Genomic DNA, 21,166 nt, shown 5'->3' with positions numbered 1-21,166 from the left:
TATTGCATTGTTTATCGATGTCGACAATACTTACTTAACGGTCGGACAGGAATAAAAACGCATGTTTGTGTAATGTATGTTGCGCACGAGTATGTGCCTGTTTAGCTTTAGTTTTATGTAAAACAAATGTTTGCAGAGTATCTTTTGTCTGAGCGTTGTTATTTTTAGAAACAAACATTGATAAGGAATCCTAGTGGTTGGGCATGTATATGGTGTATCGTTGATCCCGTGCCTGTATTTTCAAAACCACATCGAAAAAAACATATATACGAATAGGTGATGTGATACAGGTTCATATTTCTTGTAATAAACAGCTTATTGACAGAGTTATGCATTAATCAACACACCACAGACTACAGCTGTGAAACCAACACGCTTACGTGACACTAATATTCAGTTCTTTAAAATAAAATAAACAACGCGTAACATGAACTGGTCTTGAGAGTACTGCATTGTACATTTCCGTCAAATACAATACTTTCACGACCACGTGTCTCCTGAGTAGTAGGCGGGTGTTATTCGTTTCTCCTGAGCGGTGTTAGTTTTTATCTTGATTTAATCCATCCCAAAGAGAGAATCCTTTAATATTAAGCCTATAAAAGCTCGCCTTAATCCTGCGAGAGAGCCTCTTCTCCAGCACTCTCAAAGTCTTCAGTGGCTACTGAGAGCTACACTAACACTGGGAGTCAAAGACAGCCTTGGACTATTGAAGTGGTCAATGCATGCTTTTATGTCCCTCTCCTCGCGTAAATTTCACTCCCGTGCTAACGAGCGGCGAAATCCATTTGACCTTCCATAAAAACACGTCACTTCGTGCGTCCCGTGAAATGCCACTGGCGGATGCCGTAGCTGGAAATTAGACTGAGATTCTCAAATTTAATTCAATAATTGACATTTCTGGATTTGATTCTCAACTGACGATAAGATGCAGCTGACGTGGATTTTATTAGTCCAGCTAAATACAATTTGTTGATATCGTGCTTGTTGTAAGGGCAGACTGGGTGTTAAAATTGTAATGTTAAATCGTTGAACCGATTACCATAATTATTATGATGATTTAAATAAAATATTTGTCATTTTTAAGTACCGGTGGGCTGTGGATCGCAATGTAAACTATATTTTGACGCCTGAATTTTCAATATACATGTTCAATGGGTGCAGCGATTTAAAGCAATCAAAAGCCCCCCCGCAGTGCTGTTACAACTTTGATGTAACCCTTAACATTTATAAATATGATACACATCTTTGAAGTTGCTGATGACGGGGAACTATTTACTACTGTAATGGGTAGAATTTCCGGGGAATTATTTTGTGGTTTGACCCATCCTGAATATTGTAACCGAATAATCAGATCACGTTTCCATGTACAGCTACATATTCGCATGTGTATCCTTGCGCAAGCTATAAACAACTTTACCGTTGTATATGATAGAGCAAATATACTGAAACCTGCACGGGTGCATATAATTGTTGGAATGGTAACGAAATGGCAGAAAAACGAAATTACACCCATGGCATGCTTACAAATTCGGCGAAAAACCTCACTATTCTTATTATAAATGAACAGCATTTATTTCATTACTTTCTGACACGGTCAGATAATGGATTAAGAGGTAACCAGATTATCCTTACAGAGAAATACGTTTTGTTTCATGCTACACAAAAAGCTTGTTACAACGAGGACGTGAAGGCTTCATTTGCAGGGTCATCGGGCAATGCAATTTAAGGATGGTTATAAATGCTGAAAAAAATATTTTATTCTTAATTTGTTACCCTATGTTAAAAAGGAAGGTAAAATGAGATGGTTTCCAGTGGTCTGTATCTCCACATGTGGCATAGCATTTCTTTTTCCACAGTTTTCGAGACATTTTATTTTCCAGAAAGAACCATATTTTAACAATTAAAGCGAACAAATTGCTTCTTCACATGGCATGTGTATTTTATAGCCTGTTAGCATGCTATTTCAACTTTATAAACGCCTCGAAAACCGAGTCATCGCACAGTCTATCGCGTTAGTTATTTATTAGTGTCAATTTCATAGATGGGTGGTTTTACAACCTCGGTAACACCTACAATACGCCGCACACTCATGGGTAGCCGGGATTCTATAGCAAATAAACTGCCACATAGCCATAAATCATCTGTAGTGAAATCTACATGCTATAGACCTAATGAACATGCAATCAACGAACCCAGAAATACATGATTAACTCGCAACAATAGGCAATAAGCACCCCACGTACACAACAATCCGGATTATACACATAAAACAATCACATGAAATGTCATCACTAATTTGCAATTAATGACACAAAGACAACCACTAATTGAAATTAACATGTGTCCATTTCATATAGACAATGATCGGTTTACAACGTGTGAAGATTACGCGGGAAGAACGGGAGCCTTGTGTTTTGAATATGGCACGAGTTTGTGCCCCTGGGTTGTAAGTAGAGAGGCGGTCAGACGAATTTAGCAAAGAGGGTACAATGTGTCATATGAGTCGATTAGGCTTGTATTGTGAAAAGGCGATAGTCGGAATTGATTTACAAGCCAGCGATAGTCAGCAAATTGCTTCAAGTAGTTCTAATATTGCAAGTAGATGTGACATGGATTCGGTGAGAGATGGGCTGATAACACACACGAGGACCACTGAAATGAGAACCTGCGACAGTCTGGGGTATCAATTATAACAGCAAGATTAGGTGGCATTGATGAAGACGATATTTGAGGGGTAAGTCATCCTTCTTGGTAGCTGGGGTTGTCTATTTCGTCAGCATGGTGATGGCAGTGTTTACGTCACAATGTCACGTTAACAAGTGTTGATGGTCATGTCAAAAACTAGTTGTTGAAATGTACATAATAATTTTGTTTAATATATGATAATGGGATGCTCGTGATGTAAAGGATGTTGTTGATGACCAATTGGTTTTTTCATTGATGTGTTTGTTGTTTACATTGGCACATATGAATATATGTGCATTTTTCGTATTCATTCTGAGAATGGGTGATAGGCAATCTCAAAATAGAATACATGTGTTGTATTTGGTATTTGGAATATATTTAGAATATATATATATATACATGTATATTATATATATATATATATATATATTTGGTATTTGATACCTTACGTAGACACTGCCATTACCCTTCTCTCACTCTCTCTCTCTCTCTCACACTCTCTCACACACACACACACACACACACACACACACTCTACAAACGTTTTTTTTCATCAGTCTCGTACCTACTTGGAGGGCTTAAATTTTGTATTTTTGATAATTTGATCACATAAACATTACCAGTGCCTCAATACAAAAGATGATATATTCACTAATAAATATTAATGAGTATAATATACATAAATATCTATATGATTTATCAATCAGGGTAGATATCCGTTGTTCTTTCTCATGATATACTACAATTGACACGTACACTCGACGAAACGCACACCAGACGCTGGGGGAAGTTGCCCTTTTTATCCGTTAAAATCTAACTTGATTTCACATCGACTTTGACCCTTGTAACAATGGCGAAATAGCCTTCATTTGAATTGGAAATAGTTGTTCTTTTATTAGCATCAGACTAATTGCAACTCTGCAGCCCTACTTAAATCAGACAATCTAAAGAATTGAGAGTTATTAAGCTGGCTTATTTGTGCGTCTGAAAACCACCATGAATAAAGAAAGAATGGGAACTTTACAATTGTAGATACCAGCTGGGAGAGTGGTCAGTGTCAAATGATGACCACTGTCCCGTTTCTCCAATGTCCAGACACTCATTAGATCAATCCGATTTCTTAAATTTTATTATGGGGTTTAAGACAAAAATCGGTCGGCATGAGCGGCCTCCCGCATATCGCCATTTTTCATAGCGACATGCCATGAATGAAACCAATAGACCAAGTGGTCCCAAACGTGTAATACATTTCCCGGTTCTAACGTGATAAACAATGCTTAAATTCTCAATAGGACTGTTCGAAGGTCCCAGGCGAGATTCGGTTTTGTTCTTGCCTACGAGTCTATAATGCGCTGTGTTGGGTTGTGCCGGTTAGCCGTAACGTGAAGGTGGTTCTCATTCACGCCCCAGTGCTTTAGTACAAATATCAGAGAAGGGTAAGATTTTATTGACAAATGTTCCTTAAATAGGCATAAACGTATTCATTAATGAGATTAGTTATTGATATGACGGGGCAAGTGCGTGAAAATGAGCAAAGATCACGCATTTCAGTACACAAGCTGGTGTTCTTGAATTACACGACAATGAAACAAACGAATGGATACATACACTCACAAATCTTCTATTAAAATCCAGTAGAAAGTTCACATAATTACAAAATCTTATTTATATTTTCGTAGGTTTTCTTAAATATATGAAATATACACCGATGTTCAATGGTGGTAAAATGAATTTCATGGTGTCATTGATGTTGGTGTCAAAGTTGTGTTTTTGACTTTAGGTTGGGTAAAAATGAAACATACAACTTTATGGATGACAACTTCTTGTTTATTGCATAGAGCGACGTTTGTTATATTTTAGCAACGGTTTCATTTGACCAGTAACGTTTTGATAATATTTTGGTCAAATCCAATGTTCATGTGTATGGTTGGCCTTGTCGAGCTGTTGGGTGTGGTGGTTTTATTGGGTCAAATGAAACAAGCATGTTTTTCGGGAGAAAATTCTTAACACATTTCGATATTCTAGGAAGCCTTTGTGTGGAAACAACTTCTCAACTGGTTCATTGCCCATTGTCACATTAGTAAAATTGGATATTTATCAATGATGAAAACTGTTGAAATAATTCATTAAAACAGACTTAAACTGTTGCAATCTTAATTTTGTCAGTATTAACCCTGTACAAGGAATTGACACAAATCCACAAGATACTGTCAAGGATGATTGACAACACATATAAAAATCACATACACCATGACAGCTGCAGATAATTATCGGTGACCTAGAAAGTCATATGAAATGTACATCTGAGTGAAATGTAAATCAACATGAAATGCACATGTAACGTGTATCTTTCATGCCCTATGACACAGCGGACTTAACCATAATCACCCAACATGCACGTATTAATTCAATGAAACATACCCAAGGGCAAAACAAACCTTTTTCATAAACGATATTTTCGTTTCAAATCACTCAACAGACCCTGAATGAAATAGACATAAAATATACATCTTCATGCACATTGCACGTGGCCCCTTTGGCCAGGTGTGCCTTCAGATTAATTGTTTGTATCAACCAAATAGAACTGTAGGCCTACAACACAGATGGGCTGACAACATACCACGATCCGCCATTAGGTGACATGTACATTTTCCTACATGTATATGTTTAAAGCAATTAAAAAACAATCAGTCTTGAAAAAACTTCATAGATCCATTCCACAGTTGCATACAACATGTGCCTTCGTAGTCAAAGGATTCGTTTTACAAAATCACAGAGCGTGGCGGGGAGAGTTCTGCTTTCGTCGTTACTTTTGCTCTAATAGCAAATCTCTGTTTATTTTCCCAAGAGTCTTCAAAATACACAAGGGGAAATACGAACGTAAATAATAACACTGGTACAAAGCGAGAAACAACATGATAGCTCACCCCCGCGCGGCAGTTATAAGTAATACAGCTTCGTTAATATATCACCCGGACTAATAACCGCGGAGGCTTGAGTGCTCATTGTTTTTACGATCATAGTATTCCATTCCGAAAATATGTCTTGGTAACGGCTCGTTGCTTACGCCGTAGAGGGAGAGCCTGACACTGCAGATGTAGAAGGGTTCTATTAGCTGCAACGGTGTAACGGGTCAAAAGAGAACATGTGTACAAACAGACAGCATGGATATGACATCTAGCAGAGAAGCGCTCGCCCTTGTAAATCTTTTACCCCCAGGTGGGCTCCAACTGGACAAAAAGCAGGACGGGATTGTATCTTCTTCTTGTCCGAGATCGGGAGGGGGAGCGGGGAGGGGGATGAATGAGAGGGGATGTCAAGAATGGATACGCAGACAGACTGCGTCTCCTTTACATTCTTCTGTCACTCCCTTGTCGTATTTCATCCTTCGTTCTATCAAACTAAACATTTGCTCCAACTAGACATGTACATTTGTACATTTTATGCCCCGGTGCTAACGACACTCGACTGGTTGAATAAGCGTCCCCAGAATTACAGGAATCCTCCTTTTGGCAGATTTACGGTAGACATCTCGACATTCTTAAGAAATAGGCTAACAGTAACCTATATGTCTATCCCTTGCCGCTCGGCTCCATACTCCTAGGTTTCAGGAGCCCTGAGGTAATAGAAATGTCCTATCAATTTAACACGCTTGCAATAAATCTCACTACGGTTATCCTATGCTGGTTTCCAGAAACCGAAACGCGCCGAAACAACCACATTTTATCCCGTCAACACCGAATTGCAGCATAACTAAAGCAAAGACGACATTTGGGAAGCGAAACCTTGAAAGCAATGCCCGATTCAGACCCATTATTACGAAAACACAATTTCACCAGTTAAATTAAGATGAGTTGACTGAAAAGGATATGACGTCTTAGACATTTATAATGAGTTAAGATTATTTTTTTCTTATACCCGCCGCGACCGGAAAGCATGATTATTGGTTTCTGTTATTAACATGATAATATTCTGTGGTTTTAGTAATTTTGTCGCGTTTAAACACATTAACATTTAGACCCATTCAAATATCATCCCTCGGTGTCGTTTGAACAATATTCATATTTTATGCTAGGTTTATTATTAGTAACATTTAAGATGTTCCGCCGTATGAAGTTATCATGTGGTATATTAGAGAGAGAGAGTCATCACATGTTTCTGTCAATTTCGCCCGCATTCCGGAAGCCCTAATTATGAGTCTGTAATGTAAGATCGTTTCTAATCAACTACAAAGTATTAGATTTATTACCTTTCTCGATGATTCCGCATAACGGTTCTCGGATAAACGAAGGTGTTGTCGAAATTAATTATCTTTATATCGCATATACACATTCAATGGTGTGGCAACAGACTGAATGTAAGATGTGACTGTTCAAAATGTTTTCTGTGCATCCGTCATTACAAAAACAAGATATAGATAAACAAAATTACAATTGTTGGCAACAAAATATATCATACATTAAACTATAAGTCGCAAGATACGTACAGAAGTTAGGTTACATCATGAAAACAATATTATCAAAGTAAGTACTTGAGAAGCAAATGTATTTAACTGTGCAGCGTGTTTTTTCAACACGTAAAAATATCCCTTGTCTTGCTGTGTACACGTTTCTTTTTCAAAATGACAATATTTATTGTTTTTCCAATCTCCCACAACACCAGTTTATATATGACTTCCTTTGGGCCTCGTTTTGAAAGAAGAGAGAGTCTATTTCTTACTCGGCAAGTTCAGCAACACGTATTTGTCTTGCTTGTCGATTTCACAGCTGCGAGAAAGAAGTAAGTACGTTTCCTGTAAATAGCATGTCTATTTCATAAGCGTAGTGTCAGTTATCACATATTGGACCATTCGTTTTAGATAAATCACATATCGATCAAGATAATATAGTACCAATGTGTCGTGTTTTTTCACAGATACAATCCGTTCATCTGTAACCTCATAAATTACATAGACGATTGTCATCACCTGTTCTAAATAATTAAATTAAAGAAGCATCAATATGTCGTTTATTGCTTGCGGTAAATAATGAGTTTTGTGACGTATAAAAAGGTAAAACCAATATAAGTTGTGCTCACTTTTTCGATTGCAATCCTCTGTGGAATGTAGACACACACACATACAAATATATGCAAAATGCAGTTGCAACTAGAATTGATTTTAAACTGAAATTGAAATCCGATTTTTAGGTTTGCATGTGCTTGCATTCAAGTCTGTACAAAAAGATGTTACCTTAACAAAAGGAATTCAAATTCATGTAGAAATATATACCAAGATGCGTGCAAGACATTTTTGTTTATATTAAAACGTACTGTTTATCTCCGTTATTTTATGATATTGTATTTCAATAGCGGATGTGTTCACAGTTATACTTAATGATACGATTACCACATATGTAATATTTTCTTATTCGAAATTGTTGTGGGATTGACATTTTATTATATTAATAATGATAAGTAAACCTAAATAGCACTCTTTAGTTTGAGAAGTACTTCCAAACAGTTTTGATGGTTGATCATTTTAAATGAATAATGCAAAAAGCAACTTCCTCAAAAATGAATTAGATACTGATTATAATTTATCAAAACCAAAACATCAAACGACTAAACATGTATATATTTACATTGGCAAACGTATAAACCATATGAGGCACATATTGTGTTTACAATCTACAAAATAACAAACAGTAACACTCGAATTCTGCCACTCAAATCCTATTGCCTTGCTTTAGTATATATGCCATGAGGTTAAAATTTAAACGATAAAATATTCCAGAAAAACAGTTTGTATATAACAATGAATTACATGTGGTAAATAACTGTTTTATTATCAACAACAGCTGTATATTATCATAATGTATATTTCATATCACCGATTTTACTTTATTAAAACTGACTTGAAATAACTTTTGGGCGAGAACATTTAATATACATTTTACCTTGTGCTAAGAAAGGATATATGCATGACCAATGTGCTTCATATCGCAAAAAACAAAAATGATATTTCGGTATATTCAGTCATTTCGCCAAATTTATATTTGAAATATACACATCGATAATTCCCTTTATTTTGAAGACCGTTTGCCAAAGTTGAAGGACACCCTGTGAGACATTAGCACCATATGGGAATGGAAAATGCCATCACACAGTTTAACAATAGATGTTAGAAAACCATTTAAGAAATATTTGAGATGGCAAAGCCGAATAAAACATGTCGAAAAATGGTTTTGCATTGTTATCATGGTTCTGTATCAGGGGGGTGCAGTCGTAGCAAACTGAAGTTGACAACGTGCGCGACATTATTCTGTACGTGCGTATCTTGTGTAATTGACAAGGTTAAGTTCTTTGCAGAACGGGTGATTAGAATGCCAGCCAGTATTTGTCAGTTGTAATTAGTCATTAATTCAAAAAGATTGTTGTTGTTTTATTTCAAGTTCGCTTCACGTCATACGTATGAGAATATATTGGAAATGCAGGAAAACACGAATGTTCTTTTTTTATTTAAAAACAAAACAAAACAGCTGTTATATACTAGGAACGACCACCCAACCTAGGAAAAGTTGCAATAATGAAGAACAAAACCGAGGTGTTATGTGAAATACAGGTTTACCTGTTCAACGAAATCGATTATGTGGAAGACATATTAACTTGTAATATGAAAGTCTTAACTTCTTTCAGGAGGAACATTATAACATATCATAACGATTTTTTTAGATATGTAAGTGGTTGTCTCTGGTACACACCTCTTTTGATATTTACATGTTTTGGTTTAATTATATTTACGTTGTATATAGCACATCAATATCGTAATGACAACACACTCTCATTGAGCCTCATCAATAAATGCACGTGTCTGCTTCATCATGGTTTGTTTAGGGTTTTCAATTTCAGTCAATTTCACTTTGATTTGAATGTTGCCATACAGAGCGTGTAGCCTGGGTATTGTCAATGTCGCTAGTGATGCGCTTTATATCAGATTCTGCTCTTAGGGAGAGATCTCTGGTCTTGAAATTGATGGGCGTCAATTGCATTTCAATTACGCGGTGAGGAGTGTACTTCAGCCCTTCGTGTGCCGCCATTCAACCAAGCTGAGTATGATATAGGTTCATTGCTGCACTATTTCGGGTCCATGGCGAAATTTGGTAAAGATGTAAATGATGAGAGGAGATTTTTCTACCCTTTTTTCCCTTTAAAACGCAAAGTTGATATTCCAGTTGGAAAACTTTCATTTGCTTAACCTCTGTAAAGAAAAACATTTTAACACACCGATGGCGAAACTTTTTAAAACATATCATGTATAATCTTAACACGACAAAAACACATGATGATGGCTTGGAAATGGAATTCGACATCAATAATACATTTACCATGTTCCACATCAGCAAAGATAAATAAATACATCCTGAAACACAAGTGATGATTTGAAACAGATCAGGACAACATATATTAACGAAATCGCCATGAAGAGAATCTAAAACATCTTCATAATCTTAAGAATTTCAAATACTCGTTGAATCCATACTTGCATAACATGTCCACACAGACATTAGCACAAGCAAAACTATTCGAATGGTTGGCATGGTATCACACTATCCTTGCATCATGATGTCTTTCACATTGGAAGACATTTGGCTCAAAGGTTGATAAGGGCAATATGAAATATACTTGATACTCTTAAACTACCGGAACGTAGTTTTTTTCGGGCATGGAGATATCACTATTTCCACCTAATATTCCTAAGCATTTCTGAATATGCATTTGACACAAATCGATTTCGTACAACAACAAAATGCGTTTATATATGTCAAAAGTTTGTTTTGTGTTCAACGCCGCACTTAGCAATGTTCCAACTCTATGATGTGGACCTGTAAACAATCAAGTATGGATCAGACAATCCAGTGATCGATACTGTGGTCAACGGTCAACGTAGTCGGGTACGATGACACGTAATTATTCACGGAGACTGACCACCGGATCCATAAGGTCACCTGGTCTGACCAGTGTAGGTTTCTGGTGACTATTCTAACCGGGGATCGCCACGCATTACATTAATGCAACAAAAATCGTTTATTCAATCGTCATGAGGTCTTATAATACGTCTATATTGAAGTGATATGGCGTGCTTCCCTACTATATCATGTCAGTACCTCCACGTGAAAGTCACTGGTCATCACATCTGCCCTCTGACCCTTCAAAGCATACAGCAGCGTCCCCTAGGGACATTCAATCGCCTCAATTTCAACCGCCTGGCCTTGACCGGTATGAAATTGAAATGGCTTTTCTGACACATTAGCTAAGACAAATATGACCTGTGGTCGTTACGAAGCCCTTGGTGGCATAACTGGTCTTCCCTCTCTCTACGTCATCCCCTCTCCGTCCCCCACCCCTCCCCAGCATCGCCCTTGTTATCAACACCCGCCACGATTCGCACGCAATCGACACCTCATTATTGACACATTTGAAACAGACAACACCAACATGTAAACATACTTAGTAACTATCGGTGTTAAGACACCACGTGACTGATGGTATCACAGAAACGCAATCTGCGATACTGTGTGATATTCTGTGATACTCCATGACCGGAGTTGTAAATCACAGGGCAATCGTTGATTCACCCTTATGGACTATTCGCTAATTGGTTTATACAGAGACCAAGATTTACGACATGGGAGGCGAAATAAAAACATTCTGGACGAAGCCATGCATGATAAGTTGAGGAATCAAGCAATTATTCCCTTGACGTTACTCAGCGATCTGAACACATAACGGAGGACAATACCAGGCATCACAATGATTATTTATTTGCGTAAGGTTTTTGTTTCTGTTTGTTAATCCGCTTTTAGCACGAGGTATTCAAACTTGGAGAATACCAGCTGTTTAGTACAAATATCTAAACTGCATATTAATTACCGACAAAAACACTTTGCATTATAACTGTGTATCCCAGTGAAGCATGTATGATTGCTGATATCAATTATAGGATATCAAGACAGGTGAAACTGTGACTTTGATGATATCTTTATTATAAGCATGTGTTTGTGAATTTGTGAGTGACACAGGCATGCAAATTATATACATATTTTTTTAGAGATTGGGATTATGTTGAAATGCACGAATGGAGTATACCGCATAATAGTTTCTAATATACCACGAAGGCTAAACCATCAAATCAGCTTTACTCATTCGCTGTGCTGAAGTTAACTCGATCCGAGCAAAGATCCTAGCCTAAACAGGACTTCTTCTGCTATACGAGTATGGTTCGCTGAGGTTATGGTTAGGTTGGGGGTTAGGGTAGTTTCATGGGGTTATTGTTTAGAGTTGAGGGTAGACTCAGTTCGAGATGTTAAGATGGTTGTACAAAGATTATGCATATTAAGAATGTATATAACTGTTTCAATACTGGTAGCGTTTGCTAACACATATTTATACACCCCATCACTCAAGTGTCGCATGAATATGTACACTTAGAATCCAATTTATTGTATTCATATTGGAAAAATGGAAGATTGGCCTTATCCATAACCACAAACAGTTGATGAAACAGCACACTATATCTAAATCTCCTGGGAAGGAGTTAAAATGCATAATGTAAATATTTCGTTTAAGGTGTCCTATTTCATATGCTGTGATGTCCCTTTCAACGTACACATGTACATATCATTAGGGAATTGTATATAACAGTCGGTTGGCGCTCTTCTCCGTAATGAACATCATTACACTGGATGTACATTTCATGTGCTTGCCTAGCGAGCGCCATGCTGGATATTCCCTTGTTATACGGGGGGAGAACGCCATGCTACAATTACAACGGGAAGATACGGCAAGGGGGGCGATGGTGTGCAATCGACATTGTTTATAGCACATTGTCGTATCTATACAGCCTTCCAGCAGTGCAATGAACAACGGGGTGTAAATAAGCGCCTGTCCTATAGTAATGATGTATTACTGGGTCGTGTTTCACCAATATCGGAGATATATTAACTAAATCTTGATGTGAATTTTCAGCTCTTGCCAAATGCCGGTTTCATATTTGGTTACAGTTATTGCGAATTTAAATGACTCGTCTCAAATTGTTAATAAATCGTGAATTTTGTCAAAATAGTCATAATGGTAACTTTTGATTAATTTTGATGTTATTATCTTCAGGCGATCTTAAGTCATTGCGGCTTGATTGGGGATTATTTGATTTATATTTGAGGTGTATCAGTTACATTTAAGATCTATGCAACAGATTTCTGGATTCATGCACAGAATGAAAGCAGTGCTATTGTCATAGAACACAATAAGTCGATATTTTCATTTTTTACCTATAGCGTAAAAAGGACAAAACATCCCAGCTTCGACAGTGTTTAGAAATATTTTTCATTTCAGTCAATCAATAAATAAAAGGTAAATAAAGTTATACTATGTTGCTAGAACTATGTTTATCGATACAATTCGAACATAATCTGGCATGATCGATCAATTTCCTTTTTACTTGGTGCTATGCCTAAGTACAACTTAACATATGATCTTATTTCTTAACATATGATCGTTTCCAACTCTCTTAAAACATGTCTGTTTTTGCAATCAAAATCATACCGCAGACAAATCAGTAGATGGCGAAGCAATGGTGATAAATAAATCAAAGAGATGTGCTGAAATCATGTTGATGAGTATGTATATTTATTTCAGAAAGCCACACTGACGAGACAAAGGCCATCACTTTGAAATGAAAGTAGTTGTTGTCCTTGTCATTAAGATCTGGGTAGATAGATCGTTTTCAGCATTCGAAATGCTAGCCCATAAAATCTACTCTTTTAGAACTTTCACATTTCTATACTTTGAAAAATTAATGAACCAGAAATGACTTTTTGAAATTCTATACTGAATATTATCCGCGCGTGCATTAACGTACTATCCGTAATGGGCACATGTTCTAATTACTTTTATTATGTTGTGTGTACGTATTTTTCATCATGAATGCAATATTTCGTTATCACAAAAAATCATAAAATGTCACATGTGTTTTATCAAGTGTAAACGCTTTTGAATGAAGCTTACTTAAATGTATTTCTTTTCAATGAAGAAAGTATCTCTCGCAATGAAAACATCGCTAAACGAAATCTCTTTCAAAAGGTAATTTTAGGTTGAGAAAGCATGAAAAATGCCACGTCAAGGGACACCTCTTTAGGTTAATGATAAAAACATTAAATTCATTTCACATTTGGACCGTTCACGGAAGCATTAACGCACTAGCCATATTCAAATCCTTTTTCCATGACATTCTCACCTCGCTCAATCCACTTTGCTATTTCATTGGCTGCCCCAGTCACGTGACTCTTCTTTGGTTTCGTTTCAGTGCGACAACCCTGTTCCACCGTGAAATCAAAGCGTACGAGCGAATCATCATAATTCATTCTAAGCGCAACATCGCTTGACGCTAAGGACAGGTTTACGATCTTATATTATTCGATTCAGATGAGTTCTTACTTCGTAAACTCGCTTTCAACATGCTATGGACAAACAGCCGGGTTAGACAATTGCTCGGACGGGAATTTCGAGCGGAATGCCAATTATCACTCCACCGGCAGTGTTTATTCCAGTTTTGCCGGGACCCGTTACCCTTACAGTGCTAACCGGGGCGACAGGATAACAGACCAGCAAAATGGCGACTTTTATACCACCCCTCGCCTCACTCACCTCCCGGCATCCAGTCCTTGTTCGTCCCCACCCCACATACAATCCTCAAACCACAATGCTGTACCCATGAACACTTCCGATCGCAATTGTGATCTCCGGAGTAATTCATCTGCTTCGAACGGGGGGTATTTCCCAAACGGTCAGCTTAACACAAGTCTTGATGACAGCCGGCCCAATTCTGCTCATTCCACTGGCTCACCCACCTCAAGACATGAAACCCAGTCCCCACAGCAACCGTCGCCGCACCCCCCAGGACAGAATCAACACAATCAAAACCCGAGCCACAGGTCGGAGAACTTCCCCCCACCCCAGATATACCCGTGGATGCGACGAATGCAATACAGCTCAGGTATGTAGATTTTGCTTTCTTGTATATTTATTATGTTGAGACTGTACACCTGTTTGTGAAATGAAACACCGCTAGATACTATCACTGGTGGTACTTTTCCGGATTTATGTAAATGGAGTATGTCTATTTCCGTGGTATTGTTCACTGCTCGAATCTGTTTAAGGAGACTCAGCTCTTAGTGTCGTGAGGCGATATCTGTGGAATTTGTAGATTTCTTTCATGATTGACTGACATTGACAACACTGGATGTACATATCACATATCACAACATATGTACATTTCACAAGCCCCTTCACGTTTTGAAATATGTGTCACTGATTATCGTCAGGCGAAATTGACATGGTGTCGTTCAAAATCTACCCACGTAGCTGAAATATACAATTATTACCTTAGAATAATGAGTTGTGAAATAAGTGACACTGATTATCTTCAGACGAAATTGAAAAGGTGAAAATCCATCGTTGCTGAAATATACAATGTTATAGTGTTATAAACGAAATATTGATTTAATATTTACCCAAGTGATCCAAACTAAACATAAATATGCATAGACAAATGTTGTCAGAAGCACTTGAATAGAAAACTGAAATTTTAACGTGGCTGCCAATCGTAAATTTAAACTGTCGTTTACGTGTGACAAAATGTACCCCTTACTAGCAGTTTGAAATTCAAGTCTATAATTGTTTGATAATGATCATAAGAGAGACTCGGAAGTTTTAACTTTCCGTAAAACTATACAAATGGTGCTGACATGAAGGCCCTATTCACTGTCGTAAATCAACGACGATAGCAAAAAGACTCTTGTCCGGTGCACAATGTTGATGACGACATCAGAAATAAAATATATCCCCTGTCCTTACCGACACATATTTGTATTTATCATAAAACTTTTCATGAACTGGTTTCATCCGTGTAAACATCATTCCATGTCAGACTCCATTATTTCAATCTTACACATGGACAATTTTTTAAACCAAATTTCATATTCCAAATACATCCGCCTGAATGACTGCATCTATATGATAAGGAGTCGTTAAGATATTTCCAAGAGTAAATATTTAATACGTGATGTGTATGTTTAAGTTTTGTGTGTGAAACCCAATTCTTTGATATAAAATAACATTAAACAAAATGTCATAGTTGAATATATATTCCGTCTGACACGCTAGGGAAGATATATGATCTTTCGAATTCACATTTAACTCAAAGTCTTGCTTATAAATGTAACGATTGATTTCAATCAAATAAAACATACATCATCGGCAGAGGTTATGCATTTTGTTCAGATAAATATGGCAAAGCACTTAGCAAGACTACATAAATAGACATGCATATTAGTACGTTCATCAGCATGGAAACGCCATACGCTATTGACAATATTTATAAAGAAAACAGCGTTATTACATAATTATACTCAGAAACAAACCCTTTTCAAATGGAGCGAGAAACATGTATTTAAAGAGAACTGGAAACAATCAAAGCAGCGGGGCCGTGTAAAAAACATCATTAATTATGTTGACATTTGTAAACAGGAACATGCCTCGGGCTAAAATATGTCCTGATTTCAGCTTCTGAAACGCGCGCAAGCTTGAAAAAGAACTTACACCGTATTCTGTTTTGTTAATCAAATATATGATGTATTTAGTTGGAAAGAAATTAAACAATATGAATAATAACAAATATCATATTGAAGTGTGTGAAAAAACGACGACTAATGGTACATGCATTTACAAATATATATGCTAACGAGGTGTTCCTTATGTATTGAAATCATTAACAAATGAACATAACAATATACTGTTATATAATACTCTCTACCACAACAACGGAGACTACAGCACTGTGTCAATATGTGAATGATATCGAAACCGAGATTGTGAAATGAGCATACCATGGCGTCAATTTCATGAATAAATTTCTGCGCTGCTATATAAACATTGTGAAATTGACAATGGCGATATAACTCATTATAACCTCCATGGCGTGAATACGATGTGATAATTCATTTATTAGACTCCTCAAGCCAGCTATCCCTCCAATACCCTCCGTCTATATTTATGGATGGAGACGACCAGTAAACAACATCCACAAGCTCCATCGACATCATGAAATCGACATCCATAGCAATGAGCGTCGAGCACGAGCATTTGCAATGGCACATCACGCCGATCGCTCGCTATCAGTCTTGTTCAAGCCCAGATTTATGATCATGGAGATGAGAAATAAACAGTCTATTAAGCATGGTGGGGTTAAAAGACGTCTAAAGATTTAACTGGGGAAGGCAATCTTTACGATCGAGAATCAATGCTTGAAAACACGCCTCGCCGCTGCAAGTGATACGTAAATCCGTTTTTATGTTTCCCATTTGTCGCGAAACAACCTCGAATCCCATAAAATAAATATCTATATCTAACTAGTATGCCATGGTCCAGGTCCAGCTACATGACATGTTATTGGTCCGATATATCCGTTTAATCCACAACATTGTAGTCACGGGAATATATAAAGGGTAATATATTTGTTTGGACCGGTGTGAAATCAACAAGGTTTTTTAGCGCGCGTGTTATCGAATGATCGCGATAGGCGTCGGAGAGAGAAATTTATTGGGTCTATTTCCATCGTATTCCCATCATGACTGTGTCCTCGCATGCAAAATGACTATAATTTTACATCTGTTGTCTTTGGGATAGGAAAAAGATATATGTACTCCCTAATTCATTCATAGATAACATTGCACACAATTACTCTATGGAATTGGAATATGAGATTTTTCCCACCGTATAAATTATAGTGACAAAATAATTTTCATTTTGGAATTAAATTCATTTCATTGTACAAAATTATGTTGATTTCGTTAGTCATCATCAATCCGTGTAACACTTTGATATGTGTCTGCATGAAAAAGTGATGTCACTGACTTAGCAGCAATTTCAGTGTGAGTTTATAAATTAGTTCATGGATTCGTGTTATCGGACCAATTAATCTCTTCATTTTCGTATCAATCACCACATGATACAATTTCACCTTTTAAAACATTATTAGGATCCTGAAAGCAGCCAGGGTTGTTTTAATTATCACAACTGTAACATAATCGATTGCAGCTACTTAAACGTTCTTCACTATACAGTTTGGCGAATCCTCTGTCCTCTCACCTCGTTGTAACGAATATTAATGCAAATGCAATTTATGTAAAGGGACCATAGAATTTATAGCTTTTTAATCGGGATATCCAGTCCGTATTCTGCAATTTAATTTCTTTTCACACTTTCCGCTTGTAGTTTTTTAATAGTGCTTGATTTTGTGTTTTTCGTTATACCGATGAACGGGTAAATGAAGAAAAAAGCGTTTGACAAACAGCCAGTCTAAGGAGAAGTGTCGGCAAAACGAGAGATCCTAACTCAGGGATGTGGAATATACCGTCATCAAAAGAGGAAATAACAGAACAAATAGAAACGGAATGGGTCTGTTTAATTTCAGCTCGGCATCTGACCTTGCGAAGCGTTTCATCTTTGTAGATTTCAAATAGCTCACTGCAACCTCTAAGAGTAAGGTTGTGTTACACTCAACAATAATTTGGGCAAATTATTTACTTGGGCGTGTACCGATTGAAGTCATGATATATCTTTCAGAAGAAACCCTATTAAAAGGGAGAATCTTAGAAAGACTGAACCTCGGTTACTGTGAAGTTTGATATTATCACACGTGATCAAAAGTCTATAACACGTGAAATAAACACCATTTAGATAAGACAGAGGTGATATTGACATCTGACTTCTGACATTTACCTTAAGATGTTCACTCTGTTTTGCTCTCTAAGTCTTCAACGCCATGTCACATTTTATTTATATTATATTATATCATAAGTTGAAGTGCTGAATTAGCATTTAACTGGATATTCAAGGTTTGTAAGCGTGGATTTCTGATATGAATCGCTCGAAGAATGTAAACACAGTTAGTGGCCCATAGACATAGACGATTTAATGTCAGGCTGTTACCTTCACAAAAGCATGACATGTATATTTAGTTGTTGGTTGGTTTTTATGTGTTTATATTAATGTAACCCATTGTTTGAGAAAACACAGGAAATGGCGATAACCATGTTACTTTCACCGGTATGTTAAATCATGTTTATAAATATGTAAATCGCTATCAAAATTTTGTAGTTTTATTACAAATACCTCTCAAAACTAAACTAAACCTTACTCCCCCTAAATCTCATAACATGCGCGTTCCGTTTTGTTGTTTCCTCTCAAAAGTAATCGAGCTTGAAAATGAAAATTACAACTCGCTCAGTCGGAAAATTGTTACATGTTCATAAAATGCCACACACACAATTTTCTGGCAACAGGGCATAAGAGTCGAAAGATTTTATTGATCAAAATTATTCCACGTTGCTTTAAGAGGAAAGCAATACTATTCCAACCACACTTTCCACGCAATGTCTAGTTTTCTCAATAGACGGGATTTCTAACCAGGTCCTATAACGGAATTGAAAACTACATTATGTCGTTAGGGTATTTGGAACACTAACGCCTCGCTATTGCCGTCAATTTCACGTGGGGCTGATGAGATTTTGAGTAGCGACGGTCGGTCGTAATCTTTAGTCATAGTTGCATTTATGACGTTCAGGCGCCGACCTTTGATCAAACGGATTATGATTATCGTTTGACTAAGATACATTGCAGCTTTTGTTTTCATGTTAATTTCGTCGTTTTGAAATGTATCACTCGCATAAAATAAGCACTGAGTAATACATAACCTGTATTTTAATATTAAATTCGATAATCAGTAACGATTTGTCTGTCAACGTCGCTCTACCTGGTTTAACTAAACCTCAGGTTTTATCAATGGCAAGGCGGGATTCGTTCTTGTGATTTCCTTTTATGTAGGCTTGTATTCTACCATTCTATCATTTTAACAGGTAAACAATGGATGAGGTAAAAGATAACAAACAAACATCTTGTATCCACAATGGTTTGGTCTACTAATGCCTACAGGAAAACATAGCTACAGTGAATAATACCTACAAAGTTTGTTGTGACAGCAATACGCTTACCTGCACACAGGTGGAACGTTCCAATTAGTGTGCACTAATGCCTACGATAAAATTAGCGTAAATGTCTGTAAATTGTGTAAAACATTAATGTTATGAAAGTGTGAAGAAAATGTAAAAATTAAAGATAAAAATGAGTGAGTGAGTTGACTTTTACGCCGCACTCAGCAATATTCCAGCTATATGGCGGCGGTCTGTAAATAATCGGATCTGGACCAGACAATCCAGGGATCTTGTAAACAAATCTTTTCGAAGTAGTGTAATTTACAAATACCGTGAATACCCACGTGTCCAGATAGAAATATGGCGGAAAATGTATTCGGGGGTCGTTAAATATGTCAACTATTCAATAGATACATCATGATCCCCACAACAATAAAACGAATATAAACCCTCAAGTGTGAGTTGAAGAAGCTCTCACTGCAAACACGATCTCGTGCCCTACTTCAGCGCACACTGCATGAAACTGTTAAATAAGTGACGAATCTGTAGGTTTGGCTTGCGTTTACAACTGACCTGTCGTGATTAAATATCCAACATTTAAGTCACAACTGGGCACATTTTACGAACCTTTAAATACCCATTATAAGTCACGCTGTTGTTGGAGAAATTTACGAGAGGCTTCCCTTTGACCCCGACGCCTGAGCTTATCCGAGTCCACTATCGACACCATCATCATCAACAGTCTTGCTGTACAGTACAATACCTAGAAGCCGGTGGCCATATAAATTTCCCCCTGTGACAATACATCCGGCGGAACGTTGACACTTGGGAAAACCGACCCCTGAAAACATGTGACCCACTCTGCTTCCATGCTAAGGGAGATTTTGGCCTGGTTCTGATTTATATTGGCAGATTCTGTGATAAATGCCAAGTTTTTTCTTTGTAAGATCCACCTGAATGTTGTTGTCTCTGACCAACCGCTTGACGTGGCTTACTAACAACAGATGTGTAGTTCGTAGCGTTCACCGGTATTATATATAATGGTCGCCGGGTATCAAGACTTACATCTGTGAATATGTAAGATTAAAGATGAGACTATCACCTCGGGAAGTGATTTACCATTATGACAGCAAATCATTTATTGTGTGGTCACGCACGTTCTCGTTCTCAATTACGGTATTTAGGCAAACAATACGAAGTCAAATGAACGCCTCACGCATTGTTGAGGTTTGGGTATAGCCTGCACACGCTTCTGTTCATTTTCAGGTAATGTATGATAAATGTATTTTAAATCGACCATAACACAAGCAGGGCCAAACAGGAACTATCACCAACCGCAGTGTAAAATCGCACAATTCGTTTCACACCAAAACAATAAACAAAACAACTGTACAAATCAACAAGCCTGGATAAATCATAGTAAAAAAACCAACAGTGGGTTAGTTGTGACTAAA

General features: G+C 37.2%; 1 protein-coding gene across 1 annotated transcript in view; it reads left to right on the top strand.

Annotated features, from left to right (window-relative positions):
• LOC124284997 (homeobox protein Hox-B4-like) overlaps positions 1–21,166 on the top strand; it is a 43,763-nt gene that overhangs the window by 4,319 nt on the left and 18,278 nt on the right. The window contains exon 2 of the mRNA XM_046721137.1: positions 14,027–14,716. Coding sequence (XP_046577093.1) covers positions 14,146–14,716 — 571 coding nt within the window. The 5' untranslated portion in view covers positions 14,027–14,145. The remainder of the gene's footprint in view (positions 1–14,026; positions 14,717–21,166) is intronic.

Source organism: Haliotis rubra, unplaced genomic scaffold (assembly GCF_003918875.1).
Source record: "Haliotis rubra isolate DU_JTF1 unplaced genomic scaffold, ASM391887v1 Scf35, whole genome shotgun sequence".
Classification (NCBI taxonomy): Eukaryota; Metazoa; Mollusca; class Gastropoda; order Lepetellida; family Haliotidae; genus Haliotis; species Haliotis rubra.
Note: the sequence above shows the minus strand (reverse complement) of the source record. Positions and strands in the feature narration are given on the sequence as shown.